Source organism: Nestor notabilis, unplaced genomic scaffold (assembly GCF_000696875.1).
Source record: "Nestor notabilis isolate BGI_N333 unplaced genomic scaffold, ASM69687v1 scaffold2385, whole genome shotgun sequence".
Lineage (NCBI taxonomy): Eukaryota > Metazoa > Chordata > Aves > Psittaciformes > Psittacidae > Nestor > Nestor notabilis.
The window spans coordinates 43,959-63,095 of record NW_009929649.1 but is presented as its reverse complement, the minus strand read 5'-3'; the positions used below and the strand labels follow the sequence as shown (position 1 = coordinate 63,095).

At 50.3% G+C, this 19,137-nt stretch overlaps 1 protein-coding gene across 1 annotated transcript in view; it reads right to left on the bottom strand.

Annotated features, from left to right (window-relative positions):
* Window positions 1-18,833, bottom strand: part of CACNA1G (calcium channel, voltage-dependent, T type, alpha 1G subunit) — a 96,090-nt gene extending 77,257 nt beyond the window's left edge. The window contains exons 1-8 of the mRNA XM_010015073.1: window positions 18,741-18,833; window positions 17,964-18,097; window positions 8,303-8,400; window positions 6,227-6,386; window positions 4,124-4,415; window positions 3,842-3,934; window positions 1,448-2,258; window positions 1,281-1,359 (exon numbers count right to left, since the gene is read on the bottom strand). Coding sequence (XP_010013375.1) covers window positions 1,281-1,359; window positions 1,448-2,258; window positions 3,842-3,934; window positions 4,124-4,415; window positions 6,227-6,386; window positions 8,303-8,400; window positions 17,964-18,097; window positions 18,741-18,833 — 1,760 coding nt within the window. The remainder of the gene's footprint in view (window positions 1-1,280; window positions 1,360-1,447; window positions 2,259-3,841; window positions 3,935-4,123; window positions 4,416-6,226; window positions 6,387-8,302; window positions 8,401-17,963; window positions 18,098-18,740) is intronic.
* Window positions 18,834-19,137: the final 304 nt, after the last annotated feature.

The following is a 19,137-nucleotide window of genomic DNA, read 5'->3' as shown; positions in this document are numbered from 1 at the left end:
GGAAGGGGCATGGCAGCCCGTCAGCCAGGGTGACAGCCATAGGAGCAACCCCCAGTCCCCATTAGCACCAAGCTGATGCCTTGACATGACTGGCATTTCCTAAGGGGAAAAGGGCTCCTGCTGGATTAAAAAGCCCTAGGCAAAGTCTGGGCTCCCTGACTGTCTTCTCCCCAGTGACAAGCTCTCTTTGCTGTCCCCAGGAGAAACAGCTGCCCGGGACCCTAAGCTCACCTCGTTACACCTCTGGCCATTACAGCTAGGAAAAAGCAATCAGCTCTCTGGCCCTGGCAGGCTCTGGGCTGTAATTATCAGCAGCACTGCTGTAGCAGCCTCCTTTCCTGCTCCCGCTGTTTGCCAATGCTCCAAAATCACCAGCTTCCCCCTCCACGTGCCACCCTTAACAGCAGCTCCCAGCTGCCAGGTGACAATACCAGCAGGATATTCCCCCCAGATCCCACCATCTGGCCAAGGGAAAAGGCTATCTGCAAAGCACGTGCCCGACTCCTGTACAGCAGCACGCAGCAGTGGGAATAAAACCCCAGCACTAAACCAACTCAGAGCCCAGCTCTGTGCATTTACTCTCTGGGCTGGGGGCCTGGCTTGGTCTCTCCCTGCACAGCTCCTGGCTGGAAAGGTCAATGCCACTGCGGAGGGGTGGGAAAGGAATAGACTGTCTGGGAAAGCTTGGCCAGAAATGCTTCTTGGAGGCTGAGAGGGTTTGGACTAGACTGGCCCAGGCTTCCAAACCTCAGGATGTGGAGGGGAAAAGAGCATCTTGTGGAGAAGGTGTGAAACCCCTGATCCAGGAAAGCTGCATTCAGCACCTGGCTCTGTTATGTGCTTCCTGAGCAAATCACAGATTCTTAATACTCAGCATCTGCAATTGCCGTTGAGCAAAGCAGACACTTGATCTCCCCGAGCCTCGTGTGCCATAGGCAACAACACTACGCAGTGCTCAGGGATGTGCTGGGACTCAGGTCTGGAGGGTCCATCCCCAAGCTCTGCTGCAAGTGGTGGGCAACTCAAACCCCTGCATTTCAGCAAGGAATGTGACCATTTGGAAGCAGCCAGGCCCAGTGTCACTGAGCCCAGTTCTAGCTAATTTGGGGAGTGCAGGGGTTGGGAGATTGTTCTAATTGCAGAACAAATTGGTTTGGGGGGGGAGGAGATGGGGATGGGAAAGAAAATGGGTTCATTTAAAACGTTCATTTCCCTTGGATGCTTGCAAGTAGGAAATCTGGGATGTTGAAAACTCTCTCCTCATTTTGGCTATAAGACACATTAGGTAGGTCAGAAGATTCCTATCGGCCTCACCTGGAAAGCTATCGCCTTTCTCTGTAACGTGGACTGAAAAGAACCCTGCAAAGATTCAGAAAGAGAAATAAATCAGGTCGTAGTTTCCATTTCTGCAAGGCAAACCCACACTGACATCCAGCTCCAGGCTCACCTGTGCTCTGTGTCTCCAGCAGCTTGTGCATGGTGCTGTACGGCCCTGGTGGGATGTTGAGGCTTGTCAGGGTGCTGCTCCCACCACCGACCGCCGCCTCCCCAAGGTTCTTCTCCTTCAGCATCTCATGGGAGGTACTGGGGTGCACCGTGGGGTACACCTTGCTGCCCACAATGTTCTTGGGGATCCCTTCTGGGCTCGGCAAGCCAAGGCCCGGCTGCGGGAGGGATGACCGGCAGCGCACCGGCTCAAAGTGGCAGTCAGCATGGTAGATGCTGTGGACAGACTCGGTGTTGCTGGGAGCAGCACTGGGGGCCCCATGTGGGGTTGATGCTGTAGGGGGAAGCATCAACCGGTTGGTCCCGTTGTGGAGTGAGCTGGTCTCCACATCGCTGATCTCCGGGCTGGCACGAGGTGCCCGCAGGTTCCCATTGCCCAGGTGATAGTGGTGGTGGTGGTGGTGATGGTGGTGGATGAGGTGGTGCACTGAGGCCCGCTTCCTCCTCCGGTGCTTCCTGGCATGCCGGTCGGTACCTGCCTTGCTTGCGGGGCTGGTGAGGAAGCCCATCCTCACACCTGCCACCCGGTAGAGCTCCACGAGCTGCTTGCTGCCTTTACGGGCAATGTAAACCAGGTACTTGAGGAGTTCATCGTAGCAGCTGCCCGGCTCTGAAAAGCTGGCGAGGGTGCTGGCGTTGGACAGGTAGCGCACCCGCTGCTCCTTCATCAGCTGGCTCTCGCGCTGCTTCGTCTCGGAGAACTGCGTTGCTATCACCACCAGGCAGAGGTTGATCATGAAGAAGGAGCCCACCTAAGGGGAACAGGAGCCATCAGCCGCCTCAGGGTGACCCCACAGCCCTGCTTCACCTCACACCCCAGCACAAGGAGCCAGAGCAAACCCCATCCAGCCCCATCCCCTGCATCACCCAACAGGGACCATCAGCCAGCACCATGGAGGGACTGAGTCACCCCCCAAACTCCCACCCCAGGGACTCCCACGCCAGTGCTCCACGGAGCATGTCAGAGATCAAAGACGAGAGAAGATTATTGTGACAAAAAGCTTTTGCTCTTTTAAGGCGATGTTTCTCTCTCCCCGCAGACAGCGGTTGTAATTATCACAATTAGTGGCATTACTGATGAATGCACTGAGCCTTCCTGATAGGAACGTTTTTCCGGGCAGCCTCAGGGCAGCCTACAAGCAGATCCCTTTCCCCTGCTAACGGGATTTGCGGGTGACTGTTACGCAAGGGCATCTGTGGGCTGTACCCACAGCCTGGAGGGTTTATTTCCAACCAGGGTTTCGTGAGGTTCTGCCTTCTGCAGAGCCCAGCCTGGATCACAGGGAATTACTGACATGCTAACGGACTATCACACGCTGCTAACGTTACTCGCACGGCATCTGGAAAAGCACTGATTTTCCTCCCTTCCTGACATTCAGGGGATGCTGAAAGCAAGGGACTGTTTCTTTTCTGGGGAAGCTAATAGATTAGCTAGAAAAACCACCATGGACTAAACGATCTTCTCTCATCAGGGTTTGAGTCCTGATTTGATGAGAAGCAGAAATCCCCACAATGGCCTAATGGACAACATACAGCTATTTTGCAGGGCTTAGTCAAATTAGAAAGCGAGAAAGGGACTCATCTCACCTATCTCAGATAGATCCGAGTGGGGCACCTAATGATCCTTTAAAGTCAAGAGAGAAATAGGCACATCAAGTCTGCAATGCATCTAATTTATTTTGGATGTCTACCTTTGGAGGAGATGAATCACTCCCTTAAAGCACCTATTTTTCTCCCTTGACTACAAGGAGTCTAGACAATGGGCTCAGCCAGTCAGAGTAGACAATTCTGCTTGCATGGGTGAAGCCCTTCATGGAGCCCACCCCACAGATACTCTTTGTTGGCTCTGTTGTGGGTGGTCTCGGATCATGCTGTGACATGTGGGTGGGCTGTGGGCAGTAATCTCTTCCCTCCTTTCTTGATGTGCTCTCTGAAGTTTGGGATTGTTTCCCTGAAATGTCCCCTCTGTCTCTGTCCTTCAATATGGAGAATTTCTGGGCAGCCTCCTCCCCTTCCAGAGCTCAAAACCTGACTGGGGGAAATTTGCCTACTTTTACACTTAAATTCAAGGTGGCAATTAAGAGAGAGAACCTTGGAGCACAAGGAGAGAAGTAGTAGTAGAAGCAGCAACAACAGAAATGTGTCTATCATAGCTTAAGCATGTATTTCTTCATGTTCACAGCAAAACTCAGCTGCAATACAATGTATTGAAGCTGCAAGTCTTCCAGCAGGCTGGTTTCTAAATCAGCTTTTATATACACTGTATTATCTGCCCTGTTCCTCTCGGTCACTCCACATGCCAGCAGGATGCCCATGTTCCCCTAAGGCCACTCACAATGATCAGGAGGATGAAGTAGATGAAGTTGTAGAAGGAGTGTGCATCCATGACAAAGTACATGATGTCCACCCAACCTTCCAGTGTGATGACCTGGTGGAGATAGGAAGGGAAAATGAACGCGTCAAGACTCAGTTACAACACCAAGTGCACAAGCAACGTTTCTCCTGGCTGGGTCATTTCTGACACCCCACAGCTGGTCTTGGTGCAGTACAAGACACTGAGGAGCCAAATCCTGCACCTACCAATGCCATCACCATGTTACCTGCTGCCCAGTCTCACCTGAAATATTGCAATCCAGGCATAACCAATGTTATCAAAGTTGATGGCTCCCTTGAAGGGGTTGTGCTCCCCGGCAGAACAGTTGGTGTAATACTGGTTCCAGTTGACACAGGATGTGTTAGTGGTGTCATTGTAGGAGTAATAATCCAGGGTGCACTCAAGCCCCTCCTCCCTCCGTGTTGGGATACTCCGGCAGTAGCGCATCCCATTCTCCCGGGGCTGGGAGCAGATGAAAGGGTTCTCATCTTCGTTCTCTGTCTGGTAGTATCGCTCCAAGTCCACCGTGTAGGGGCTGAAAGAGTCCAGACAGGGCTTGGGTTTGCACACCAATTGCAGGCAGCCTGGCAAGGTAACAGCTGCGACAGCAAAGTCCAACATCTCTTATTCTGGATCTTAAAGCTTTGAAAGAGACCCTCTTGGACTTTCTGTAGCCCCGCTGGGTGAGATGATGTCCTTAACTGGGTTTTGGGAAACTGAGGCAAGAGCACTTGACCACTCAGCAACCCCTCTGATGACATTCTGAAGAGTCATCCATCTGGAAGCGCTCTGGCTTTGACTTTAGGGGACTGAGAGCAGGATTCAGCCCAGCAGGGCTTCCCTGAAATGCCTTTGCTGCAGTAAGATGGAATTCAGTCGGTAAGCTCCTGTATCTCCTGTCCTCCTGGAGGTGCTGAGAATTGCTTGGGAATACTCTATGTACAAGAACCTTCCAAGCTTACTAAAAACCAGAGACAGGGCCTTCATCTGCATGTCACAGTGACTGTTCAGCCCATAGATAAGCTCTAAATTCCCTCTGAGGGTGGTCTTACCACAGCAAACACTCTTCAGGGAAATGAAACAACCCATGGCCAGCCAGAAACTGGCTTCTTGCTCTGCACACAGCTATCTCCTTAATGCTGCCAAGACTCCCACTAAAGCTTGCAAAGATATTTTTAAGCCTAGTTCAGCCTGGTTAATTCCTGCAGAATTGCCTTTAATACCCCTCAAAGCTTATCTGAACCCCTGGAACTCTGGCTCAATTAAACAGCACCCAAACCTGTGGCTCTTCTGGGTTTACTCAGTGGTGAAGCAGTGCCCCTGCTCTCCTGCCATTTACCAAACAGGGACGTGCCCTTGAAATGACTCTCTCAACTGCCCTTTGAGGGCATGGTCTACAGGAGGGGTGGCAGTGGTTAGGAGATGTGTGGGAGAGGATAAAAGGCACATCATGCCAGCTCCAGACCAGAGACCCAGCCTAGCCACAGCAGCATCGTTGTGCTCCTGCTGTGTGCAGGAAAGAGGTTTTGCATTGCAGGATGTCTCCATCCAGGTATGGATGTAGCTGGATCAACTCCAGGGAGTCAACATTTGAAAGGGACCCACTGAAAGGTGACAGGGGATTGGAGCTTGGCAGAGCAGCCACCGAGGGCTTGTAGTTACCTGCCCTTCTCTTAGCATTCAGAGGGAGGGAGATGGTGGGGAAAAAACAGGTAGGTAGGTATGGAAATGCTGGTCTGAATGAGGCTGATGGCTAACAGATATTTCAACCATTGTTCCAACATTCCTACATCTGGCAAGCTGTCTGGCCAGGAAACTGGGTGCTACAAAACCCCATTTGATCACAATAAAAATCCAGGGATCTGTGAAAATGGACACTTTGGGTCCATCTCTTGCTCCGAGACTGAGAAGGATCTAGCATCACAAAATGTACAGCAGCTCCAGCAGCTTTCCCTGGGTTTGAGGTGGGACTACACATGCCATACCAATAACCACCACCAGCTGCTGAAGAGGACTCAGCCCTCAGAGTCTCGATGAAGGCAGAAAAGGTCACACGTTAATGACATGCTGAATTTAGAAAGCGTGAACTCTTATTCTCAGGGGGGTTTTGTTGGCTCTTATGATTCAAAGAGGTTCCCAAGTGCTGGCTGAGGGTCCTGCAGGACCGGAATAGCAAACTGTCACAGCTCACTGTCCTGGCCACGTGTGCCTGAGCAGGACTTACGGTGGCATTTAGGAGCAGGCAGCATTTACAGAAGACCAAGGCTTTTTAATGGATATCCTTAGCTCCTGAAGGGACAGACTCGCCCAAGTGCAGAGACACTTCTGCTGCCCACACAGACTCACATGCTGAAGTTCTCTGGGAGGAAGCAGCGGTTCCTGAGCAAACCTGCCCACAACTGGACTCCCACAATGCCAAAGATGAAGAAGACGAAGAAGCAGAGGAGGAGGACGTTCCCCAACATGGGCAATGTATCCAAAAGAAGCGTCACCAGGATGCGCATACCTGAAGTGAAAAGTCCACGCTGAGTTTTCGTATTCCGGCTATGTCCTCCTGACCTTTTCCTTTCCATCCATACTCTTCCTTGCACTGACAACTACCACTTTCCAACCACATCCTTGTCAACCACACATGGCTTAAACACCTGCAGCTCCCCAGTCCCGTCTGGTTTCCCCCAAAGTCCCTGGGAAATCCCTCTTCATCCCTGCCCCGCTCCAGGGCACACAACCAACCTTCTCTGCACCTCTCCCTTTGCTCCCGATTTCAAGTCCACTCCTCCTAAAGTTCTCTAGCAATTACATGTTTCCTTTCTTCCCTGAGACCAAACTCTGACATTCTCCCTTGCTCAGTCATATTTGTTTCCCCACTCTATATATATTAAAATTCCCTTTCCTCCCTAATTCCACTCCTCTGCCCTAAATCCCCACTCTTCCTTAAAATACGAGACTCTCTCTGGCAGTTAATTCTCACAAATTCAGGAACAGCCAGTTCTGTAACAAAGACAAATTGAGGGTGACTTCGACTTGACATTTACACACAAAAAACTTGATTTCATCTGACGTCTCTGTAATATTCTGCTCATCTCTTGCTCTCCTCCTTTCCCCATCTTCTGCATTCTCTCACTCGCTTATATTGATTTTCATTTAAAGAAACCTTTACGGTTGCACTCTTTACTTTGATACTTCAACAAGACTCCTTTCTCTCTGCCTGATGCTGTCACCTCCTCTCTATCAGGGTTTTTCTTCTACTCATCTACTAGGGAACAACCACCTTGCATCAACTCCTAATTAACTGAAATTACTTTCTGTGGTTACTGCATTTATCATCACACAAACCTCTTTTTTTTCCCCCCACCTTACATTTCTATCCCATTGTAACTGCGCTGCAGAGAAGCCAAGATAAATTACCCGGGGTTTCAAAATACATTAAGTGAATTACATCCCCAGTTAGACAGTGGTGGATAAATTCAGCCATCCATCAGGTCAGCAGTGGGGATAAAAAAAACCATTGCAAACAGGATTCTGAAGCTACCATAATGATTGGAACAGCAGCAGCAAAGCCAGATTAAGTCCAAGAGTCAGGACCAGAAACATAAATAGAGCCCAGGCACCTCCAGCACCGCAGACAGAACTGAGGCTGATCAGTGTTCATCAAGGCATTGGGCTAGTTTGGATAGGGGAGTTTGGACTTGGATTTAATTTGGCTAAAACAGTGCTGGATTTGATACCCAGGATTATAGGATCAGGAAAACAATGTTTCTGATGCAGTTGTACTTACATTTAACACACCTGATCCATATGGCAACTGAGAGGGACAGAGCCTAGCACCTCTAAGGACCCCAGGCTTTGCTATGGCTCCCTGGGCAGTTTGGTTGGGTTTGGAATGGCCAATGCCTCTCATTACACAGGGCTGGGTTGCCATCACCTGCTGCCATGCAGGAGCAGGCAATGCCACCCACCACAAAACTTCTTCACCCCCATTTCTCCAGGTATTTATATATACCCCATATATATATATTCCAGGTATATATACCCCATAAAGGATGGGGTAGCACAGGGAGGGTGGGACCAACATGGCTCAGACCATCTGCCTCTGCAGCCTTGGCTCAGTCAATCACTATCACCTACATCCCTTCACCTTAGCAGACCTTAGCAGCCTCCTGAAACCCTCATCAGATGAGAAGAAAGGGTGTCTGAAGACAGTGCTGGATATCTTATTGACCGGTGGCTCATCTCTGATGCCACAGGTGTCAAAAGGAATATTACTTAAAGCAGAAAAATGACAAGCACTGGAAATCAGAGCGTGGTGGTAGGACCTGGCACTACCACACTTGGGTGAACCTTTGAGCTGCAATGCAAGATTGCATCTTCCATCTTTAGGGCACAGATACAAAGAACTTGCATAAATGGGGAGGAACTTACTGGGGACCCTGTTAATGGCCCTGAGGGGCCGCAGGACACGGACGGTGCGGACTGCTGAGAAGCTGACGTTCTGCAGGTCCAGGGAATACTCCAGCATCCTGCGGAAGACACAAACACGGAGGAACATCAAGGATCTTCTGGAGAAATGTTAGATTATCAAACATTATAAATCAAACATCATATGCCAGCCGCTCACAGGGGGACTCGTTACTGCATCTCTCCCACCAGGAAAGTTTGCCAGAGGAATTAATTAAGGGTTGTTTGCGTATCAGAATAAAGTCAATGAGTGAGAACGTGACACAGCAGCTCACACAGCCACAGATCTTCCCTCTCTGTCATCTGCTTTGGTTACTGTGTTTTGCACAGGACCAGGGCAAAAGCTTCTGAAAGTGGCTGCATACTCCAAGGGGGAGCAATTTCCTGACAGACCCATTTTTAACAACAATTACACAGGTTCCTTAATGCACCTGGGTTTGCTGTGCTGAGCACCACCACAGGAGAGAGCAGCATCCCCTCGTGCAGGCTCTTTCCATGGGGCATGGGAGGTGTGCAGCCATGCCAGCTCTACCCAGCAGAGACTACTGGTGAGTGGAACTCGGGTGGACAGGCAAGCACACAAATCAAAACTGATGACTCTTGTAGATAACAAATGGGGCAAACATGGACCAAGGAACCCTCCAGTGCTCCTACGCTGTGCCTGATGGGGTTATTTCACAGCTCAGAACACTGAGGTGCAACCTGCACATGACTTAGTCTGAGGAGGCAGTTGGACTGCTGCAAGCCTGGAGTGCCCCAGCACTGTCTCAACTCTGCTCACGGCACCTTCACTTAAGCACAGTGGGGCAATCAGTCACATCACCACCAGGACTTTGCTTCCCAGATGTGGTAAAACATGTGATCTCTTCCTGAAAGCATTCTTGAAGCAGCAAAGCCAGGCAAGGCAAGGCAAGGCAAGGCAAGGCAAGGCAAGGCAAGGCAGAGGACCATAAGGCTCCTTGCACAGCCAGGCTCCCACTGCCACAGGCAACCACAGGATATAAACCTCTTAAAAAATTACCAAGTTCCATCTCAAAGCTGGTTGGGTGGTTCCCTCCCTCCAACTTTGATGGTTAGAAGCCTAACTTCCAACCCTAATTTATTTAGGGCAAGCCATATCCATTTGTTCCTATGGCAGTGCTGTCTTTTAAGTAGCTTCTAGTTGATTCTCTGATTCTGTAGCTGTTTTGTCCTTGGTATTTACCCACCCAGTGTATTTACAGAGGACAAATCACGTCTTCTCTCAGCCTTAATTTTGCAAAGCCAAACAAAACAAGCTCTTCCAGCCCCATCTCATAGACAGGCTTTCTGCCTCGCAGTCACAACCTTTCTTCACGCCTGCCCTGGTCTGAATTAATCTTGCCTGATTAATCAAGCTTCTGGAGGAGGCTTTGCTGGTGCCTTGCACTAAGGCATCAATGCTGCCCCCTCCGTCCCTGCTGGAAATCCCACAGGATTCATGAGGAAATGTGTTAGCTTTGCCACTGCCGCAGCACAATGCAGGTCTCTTGCTGTGATCAGCCAAACCCACTCTCCTCCCTTCTGGCCCTCAGCAGGTGAGGAGCACCCAGGTGCACCCGCTTCTGGCCATCAGCAGGTAGAGAAGACTTGCTCTTTCTAACCCCCAAATACATGACTCCACACTTGGTGCAGTGACACTTCATCTGATTTCTCTTGATAGGCTCTAATGAGGATGACGATGCTCAAACCGTATCCAAGATCAAAATAACCTGAACATATTCCTCTGTATTTAGCTGACACCCACAGCCGTGGGACAGTCCCAGGAGATGAATGTTGGATGCTAGATGTTTGTTCTCATCCCCTGATCACAGAGGAAGGCAGCATGTCCACAAAAGCCCACCTGGTTGCAGTGACAAAACCAGCCCCTTCCTCAATGCGTAGGACTTACCATACGGTGTGAGCTTTGGCTAAGGTATCAGAGGGACAGTAATTCTTCTGGGATTTAATGGTTCTGAAGTTCCACTTGTTGTTGGAAAAGGTTTTGGCATGGTTTGCAGGATTCGGGTAAAAAGCCCATGTCAAACATACAGCTTTTCTTTCATCCATTACTAAAAACAGAAGCTACCAGCAAAATTCAGAGCAGCAGATGGTTATCTGCACCAAGACAAATCATCTTCTGATTAATGACAGCTCTAGACTCACTCCCGGAGATACATGTGCTTGTAAACTGCAAAGGGCATAGCTGTAAAATGCATTTCGGTTTAACATATTAAAGAACAATTATAAATCAAAATTCAAAAATCCAACCAAACAACTCAGTAACTTGAACACCAAGAGCAAGAGCCAGGAGGTGCTCTCCCACCTCTGCTGCTGGACACTGCTACCAGCGTTACAGCACCACAAGCTCAACCCCAGACAGGATCCACACATTGCTGGTAACTAACAGCTCAAGAGCCTTGAGAGATGTTATTAGGGGAAACAAAAAGTGGGTAAAAGTCAGTCACTAAAGAGCAAATCCAATGAGAATCCCACCACTTCCCAGCTCAAAAGTCACTTCCCAAGGCAAGGGGATGCATGGGAGGAACCAATCCGTGTCCCTAGCAAGAGAGGTTACCCAGGGAGAGTGAGTGTCAGGCTGTCACCAAGTGGTGAGGTGACATGTGCATTTACCAGCATATATAACATCTACACATTGGAACTCTGCAGTGTAAAAAACCCCCGATGGATCTTCAACTCAAATGTCATTTCTGCTCAAACGGGAGAGCACGATGCCTGTCAGCACCTCTGCCACGCACCCGGGTGCCCAGACAAGTTAAAGGCTCAGGAAAATACTCAGCATTAAATAGGATGGATTGATAGGAAATGCTGAGGCTTGTCAGAGTGATCAGCAACCCCCGATCGCTGGAGTTATTCAGAAGGAAAGCGGAAGTATTTAGGGCTTTCTAAGAATAAAAGCAGAGCATCTGCAAAGGCAGACGTACAACGGGCTGGTGGTGGGATGCAGAGAGAGCGCTGATGCAAACCTTTGGCAAACACTTCCTCGAGAAGGAAAACTCCTGGGTCTCAGCAGGCAGGCACAAGGGATGGCTCGGGATGGATGGGGCAGCTGAAATGCACTCCTGTTCTGCCTGGAGACAGTGAGACTCAGAGCACACTTGGGCTTCTTTCATATAAAACCCACAGCACTGGGAACAATCTCCTAAGCCCTGCCAGCAGCAAAGGGCTCACAGAAGTGATGCTCAGGAGCGTCACAAGAGGGGCTCTTCTCACCAAGCACGGCTCTAACAGAGCACAGAAATGCTGGCAAAGCCCTTCCTCCACCTACCCAGCACCTCTGTGACCTGAGCTCTGCTCCCATCCCCAGTATCGCTCCTGCTCAGGAAGCAGAAGATGGTGCAAAGACCCATCAGAGTCATGGAGTTTGTGCTGAGGGCACTTAGTAAGGCAAGCTTGAACTCTCCCCATTCACAGAGGGGTGCTGGGGATGCTGTACAGCCAGGAGATGTGACCAAGGTCACACAAGGACCCTAAGGCAATGCCTGCAGGCAGGGAAGCACCCCTGAGCACTGCCCACCCCTCTTCCAGAGAGGCAAAGAGGCAAGAGAGGGGCTCAGATTTTTCAGTGTTAAAAGGTTACCAAAACTGGGCATAGAGACACCCTTTATCTGCGAACTGCAGTAATCAGTGGATGATATTAAGCCACTGGTGCTGGGAAAGACAAGGGAACATTATTTAGGCAGCACTGTATCTTCAGAAGGCTGGAATGAGATTTCCTCCTGGCCCTCACAGGCTTTGCTGTGCTCTGCTTTTGCTCAGGAGCTGCTTTTTAAGCCTCACAAGTCTCACCACATTCGTGGGTGTTGATTAATTTTAAAAACACTCATTTTAATCAAGCTGAACAGAAAGAAAAGAACTAGAGGGAGCATGAACCCCGCAGCCTGCTAGATCCAGCAGCACTGCTTGTCCCACCCAGGACACTTGACTAATGAGGCTTTTGAAGCAGCAGCAAGTTCAGCTGAAGAACTGAAAGCAACTAAAGAGTTTTCTCTCTAAAAAGTCCTAAAACTTGAAAAAGACAAGGCTTTTTAGAGGTGGGTTTGAGCCAGCCCAGCTACAAGGGAGGCTGCTGAGGGTTTTCTTTTACCCAGCAGGTTTCTGTGAGTCAGGGACGTGACTTGCTCAGGATGCTCTGCTTCGAAGGCTGTGGTAAGGCAGCATGATGCAGGAAGCATCCCCAGCTGCGGGGCTTTGTTGGTCGCTGGGTCTCGGCTGCTTTTCATCCTCCCAAAAGCCACTTAAAGCATCAAATTGCAAAAGTCTACCCCAGATTTTGGACCCCCAGAGGTTTATGATTATGAGCATCAGCTTGATGAGGTTCTGCCGCTTCTGCTTGGAGCAAAGAGCGCCTAATTCAGGATTAGCCAGGATGCAGTGGGGATCCAAGGATCACCTAACTCAGGATGCAGTGGGGACCCAAGAGAAGGCTCACACCTTTCAGGACACACATCCACCCCGGAAAACCCAGCAGGCTCCTGCAGAGGGTTTGGTGCAGCTTTCACTGCAGCTCAGTGGGGCTGCGGCTGTGATTGCACATTGGGTAATTGCGTGTGCAAATCAGCCACTTACACGGGCAATTACCCCCCAACGCAGAAGGCAAGTCTCCAAGATGCTGCTCTTCAGTGTGAGGGATCAATACAGGCAGAGGGGATGAAAAAGCAACATTCAGCCCTGCCTCTCTTTTAAGGACGCAGTGACTAATACCTGGGGAAAGAACAGCCTTTGCCCACAGTCTCAGCAGGAGATTGCAGCAGGGACTTCCCATAGGCAGTCCCATGCCAGCCCTTTCTTCCACATGTCTGAACTAGGGAGCTGAAGCAGCTCCTTGATCAGCCTGGAACAGATGAAGTGCTGCTCAGAAGAGCTCTGCCTGCCTGTGAGGTGAACTGGCACTGAGAGGACAAGGCCATGTGCTGGAAGCTTCACCCAAAGGACCCAGCAGGACCAATGCTCTGGGGCTGCTGCAGCCACATGAGACCAGTCTGACATCACCCTTACCCTGATTCCTGAGCTAAAAAGCTCTTCAGAAGCCATCCAGGTTTAGATGGAGCAGGGATGGACTGTGCTATCCTTTTCTTTCCTGGTACTTACGAATACAGCAAAGCTTCTGGCAGCATATTTGATCCCTGAAATTCAGCACTTGAAACCAGGAGGGAGCAAGACATCCTTAAGGGTTGTTTATGAAGGCTTCAGTGGAGCTAACTCTTTAATATAGCCTTCAACAGAGGGAGAAAAAAATGATAACAAACATTAGAAGTGTTCAGGAAGCAAAGAGAAAAAGCAGCGGTGTCTGTTTCTGCAGGAAGCAGCCTGCCAACCACCTCCATCCCCAGCTTGTCTCAAATTGTAAGCAAAATATACCACAAGTGTTTAACTTTCCTACAAAGTCTTTTAAGAGGCCCATTACAATGAGCAAAGCACAAACAGGACTCCACAGACTTGGCCAAACAACTGACTGATCCCAGAGTAACAACAGACCTGCACAACCCAAACACGGGATGATGCACAACCCTGCTTGGAGGGAACAGAAACACAGGCACGGATCCAGAGCCCTGCTTGACCCTAGAGAAGGCAGAGAGGAACCCTGTAAACTCTTGCAGCACCAAATTATCCCCTGATTTAAAGCCTCTCTCCTGGGAAAACTATTAACTGTTGGGGATTTTGTTGCTTTGGGGTGGGTTTTGATGGGGATGGTTTAAAACACCATTCAATCCCTGTGGATGCAGAGGTTCAGGGTCAAAACAAGCTGGTCCTGCAGCAAAGGGGATGGGGATGCTCCAGTTGAGGAGCAGGTAGGTCTCAGTTTGTGGCTCCCCTCTTCCCACAGACTGACTGGAGAAGAGGTCCCAGTGCCCTGCCTGCGGGAGGATGCTGGGTCCTGAAGCAGCCAAAGAAATGGCAAGTGAGGGCACATCTCTATCCCATAGGTGCAGTTCATCAGCCCGAGCCTCAGTCAGCACTAAATTGTAATCACTTCTGCATATTTTTGGATGTAAACAAGTGTTTATCTTTGATACATCTCCATCTTACGCTGGGAAAGGTTGAAATCGTGTTGTATCATCTTTAGAGGGCAAGAGCTGGCTCGCAATGCCTGCTAACCTTCAAGTGTGCTCTGAAAAGTGAACTCCCTGAATCCTCTCCTTTAAAATAACACAGCGTAATTATGCCATTCATCACTTTTTTCCCTTTCCTTTTCCCCGTGCAACTCCGCAACCTACAGCCAAAGCCGTGTTTCACTAAGCTGAGTTTTGATAATACAGTGCTATTCTCATCTCCAGCAAGTTTTACTGTAATTACAGAGATGTGTTGCAGACATTACACACTCTACAATTATCGCTAATTGCATTACATTGTCACAAAGAAGTCATTTACTCTCCATGAGCTCATGAGATTGGTCTGGACAGTTTAACAGAGCTGAGAAGTACTTAATGGCATGACACGAAAGTGGCCGGCAGCGCAGCAGGAGCAAGCGCAGCACCCGAGCGGCTCTCCCTGCCCTCTGCAAGTGGCAGATTTGGGGCAAAGATGCACAGAAAGGTTCCTCTGCAAGGTTAACCTCTGCCAGGTCCAGAAACTTCGCAAGGAATGGGGAGGGTGAAATGCTAGAAGGTTTTTTTGGAAGCCTCTCCTAGGCTGGTGGTGGTTGGGAAGGGTTTCTGTGGATGGTGTGCCCATGGGAGCACACAGGCACGCAGCACATCCCACATGCCCCTCACTGTGACATGCCTTCCCCACCCAGTACCACACAGACAGGGTTTGCTGCTTCTTCTCTCCCTCTGCCATCACTATCTGCATCCCAGGGGAAGGGAAGCGGCAGGGAAAGGAGGAGAGCAGGAGACCCAGGACCTGCTTCCCTCTTCCCATGTCTTGAACAAAAAAGGGAGGGGAAAAATAGGAAGGCAGAAGCAGAGCTACTTCATTGTGGTCTTCACGGCTACATGGGAATGTCATTTTCAAGGTCTCTTCCCTTGTCATTTCACTGGGGAACCTGGCTGAAGCCCTTACACGAGACATGCATAAAAACATGATGCACTTCATCAGGTATCCAGCAAATACAGCAGGGATTTGAGGATTGCTCTGGCACATGCTCTCCTTCAGGGTCATTTGCCCTGTGTGTGAGCTACAGAGCTGCACTCGAGCTACTGGAGGATCTTCCCTCTTCTGGTTGGGATTTGACCGTGGAGTGTTTTCTTCTCTTATTCTTACAGTGTTTTTTACCTACATCTTTAGTCTAGTAAAGGGCTTGGCTGCCTTGTTTTTATCTGTGCTGCAGCAGTGGCCCATTCCTGCAGCCCCCTCAGCCTTTCCTGGCACTCAGCACTGCTGGGGGTGGCTGATGGAGCCTCCAGGACGGCAGCAATGTTCCGAGCAGGATGCAGTGCTCCAGGATGGATGGGCGAGGGCTGGAGGAGAGCACAAAGGCATGAAAGGGAGCAGAGAGAGCGAGCGCAGGGGGAGGAGAGGCTCCACTTTGTATTTAAATCCAGTTCGATCCTTTGCTGGCTGAATTGGTTTTGACGGGGCCCAGATGGAAACAGTTCATGCACATGAAGGAAAGAGCCATCATTTAGCGAGAGGCAAAGCCAACATGGCAGGAGTCACAGGAGGGGTCAACCTACAAGGCTGCAAAACTCCTGCAACAAATAAATGCCTCTGCGCACTCCCAGGGATGTGGGAAGAATAGAGGGCACACTATCCATGCTCTGTATGGGAAAGAGGTAGCTCACACATCCAAATGCCCATCCAGGTGCAATAGGTGATTTGATGGTTGCTTAAGCAAAGTGCAGCTATATTTTGGCATAGGAATTAGGGTTGTCTCTGCTGATGTCCCTCTAGTCTGACGTCCCTTCATGGTGGGATCTCTATAAAAGCACATCAAGGATAACTCCAGCTCCAAAGTCTTTGCAAGCTCAACAGGCAAGGCCAGGACCAGTTTGTGAAGGGAACGCAGCAGCACCCACCACCATGCCTGCCTGAGTCTCCCCATGTGGGTGCCTGGCCTTGCTTGGGTCTGGTTCCTCATCACACCTAATTCTAGTGTGAGAAATAATAAAGAACTAAAGAATACACCAGGTGGCTTTAGCAGGCTCCAGCCCTTGGCCATGCTGATGAAGTTTACAACCCTACCAGAGCCAGTTGGAACCAGGGTCCCACCTTGTCCAATGCTCCATCACTGCAGCCCCTAATGTTGCTCAGACACTTCATAGAATCATAGAATCATAGAATAGTTAGGGTTGGAAAGGACCTTAAGATCATCTAGTTCCACCCCCCCTGCCATGAGCAGGGACACCACACACTAAACTATGTCACCCAAGCCTCTGTCCAGCCTGGCCTTGAACACCTCCAGGGTTAGAGCATTCACAACTTCCCTGGGCAACCTATTCCAGTGCCTCACCACCCTCACTGTGAAGAACTTCTTCCTTATATCTAACCTAAAGTTCCCCTGTTTCAGTTTAAAGCCATCTCAAAGGAAACTTTGAGCCTTCTCGTAAGGGCTGGAAAAGCTGGAAAGCAGTTTTCTGCAGAAGATGGGTTACAGGGATAGTTACAGCTCTTGGCCTTTCTGCCCTCCATCTCTGCCTCCAGTCTGGGTCTTGAGCTTCACTACATCTTTTGGTCTCTGTAGCACTCCCGTGTAGCATGCCAGCGAGTTTTCTCAGGCCAAGGATGCACTGGGAGACTTTCCACATCCTTACTGGTTTTACTGGGACACTGTTTTGGTTCTCCTAGCTGCCTGGCAGAGACTGTGTGCCATAACCCTATGGAGCTGGTGATGGACCATAAGCAAAGCCCAAAGTGCTGCCCCTTCTTGGGGCACACCAAACCCATGCCAGGTAAACAGCCCAACTGGGAGGGCCCCCTGCTCCTTTCCAGGAAAATCCAGTAAATTCGATCTCTAAACTCTATCAGAAGATGAAAACCCCACTGTTTTCCCAAAGGAAAGGCGGGGAGGGAGGCGAGGGCTGGCGAGCGATTCATGTGTCAAAGAAACTCAGCTCGCTGGCTGGGGGCCAGGGACTTTTCATGTGGATTTCCAGCCTCCGCCAGGAGACTCTCGGGTGCTCAAAGATCCTTTAATTCAAACCAGGTTGCTCTGAAAGGAAAACACTCAAAAAGGCGAAACTTGGTCGCTTTCCCTCAAGAAAAGAAGTATAATAATGAGGGCAAACATGCACATTGCAGTGAACTATCCTCCTGGCACGCCGCTCCGTGCTCCCAACTGCCCGCTCCTCCACCACCTCGCCTGATGGAAACCACAACCACCGGCGGGGCTGGAGGGAGAAGAGCCAAGCCCAGAGCCCAGTGAGGAGCCCCAGGGCATGGGCTGGCCACAGTCCACCACAAACAGCTTTTGCCACCCTACCCTGTTCTCTCTCTGAGCTGAGCATCAGCTCTCCCACAAGCTATGGAGAGGACCAGAGGGATCGCTGCGAGCCAGGTGGTGACCCCTCTGCAGAACGAGGATGGACAATACCAACAGCACCAATGCCCAGAAGGGCCCAGTCTTCAGACCTGCAAACCCTCCCTCAAATCCACTACACGCCAAGTGATTCCATAAATAACAAGAGAGGCACATGAAGAGGGAGACCCGTCACACTGGGCTTACCCTGCGATGACGATGAAGAAGTCCAGGCGGTTCCATGTGTCTCCCAGGTAGCACTTCTTCCCAAAAATCCCCAGTGCAATCATCTTGACGATCATTTCCACAGCAAAGAAGGCAAAGATGAAATCATCGAAGCTCTGCAAAAGAAAGGAATGGAGGTGGGATGCTCCTCCACCACTGCATGCTTGCACCAGGTCAGGGAATTAGAGACCTGAGCCCAACGAGGTCTCCTCTTGCACCACCAAGAGCTAAAATCCCTGAGTAGAGGCAGGTCTGAGAGCAGCCCCACATCCTCCCCCAATCCAAGACTGGCCAACAGCACCCATGGTGCTTGGATAAAGGGACAAGTATATTTTGGGCTCTGCTTTCACTGCAGATGGTTAACCCTCCCCAGGCACTCCAAACAAGGCTTGGCTACATTAGGACTGGCACAGGGGCATTGCCTGATGACATGTGTGCATTCACATAGAATCACAGAATAGTTTGGGTTGGAAAGGACCTTAAGATCATCTAGTTCCAACCCCTCTGCCATGGCACCACACACTAAACCGTGTCACCCAAGGCTCCGTCCAACCTGTCCTTGAACACTGCCAGAGATGGAGCATTTATGACTTCTTCGGGCAACCTGTTCCAGGGACTCACCACCCTCACATGGAAGAGCTTCTTCCTTAAATCCCAGCACCAAAATCAGCATCTTTTAAGTGCTGGTGTGACACCAGCGCAGGTAGGACATAAACATCCTGGGGCACGAGGCCACCTCCACCACACTCTGCTTGGTACCTGGAGGATCCTGCAGCGCGGCGAGTCGCAGGCGATGTCCTCGCAGGGGTGGAACATGCCCAGTGTCACGCAGTTGAGCAGGATCACCAGCATGCTCACCCTCTCGAACCACCTGCACAGCACCCATCAAGGAAGCAACAGACTTGGACGAGCACCCGCGAGCAGCCGGCACTGCGTCAGAAAGGTTATTCTGGTCTGCATTCAAGGCACACACCAGCTTCTCGAGGTCAGACTCTGGTTTTGAGTGGAAAGCCTGTCTGGTTAGATACCTGCACAGCAAACTGATGGCGTGTTCTCCCCACGCTGACATCGGCGGCTACAGCTAATGTGAAAACCACTACAACATGAAAGTTGCATGGCAAGAGTGCTGAGCGCTGATGGGATGAATTAAAACATT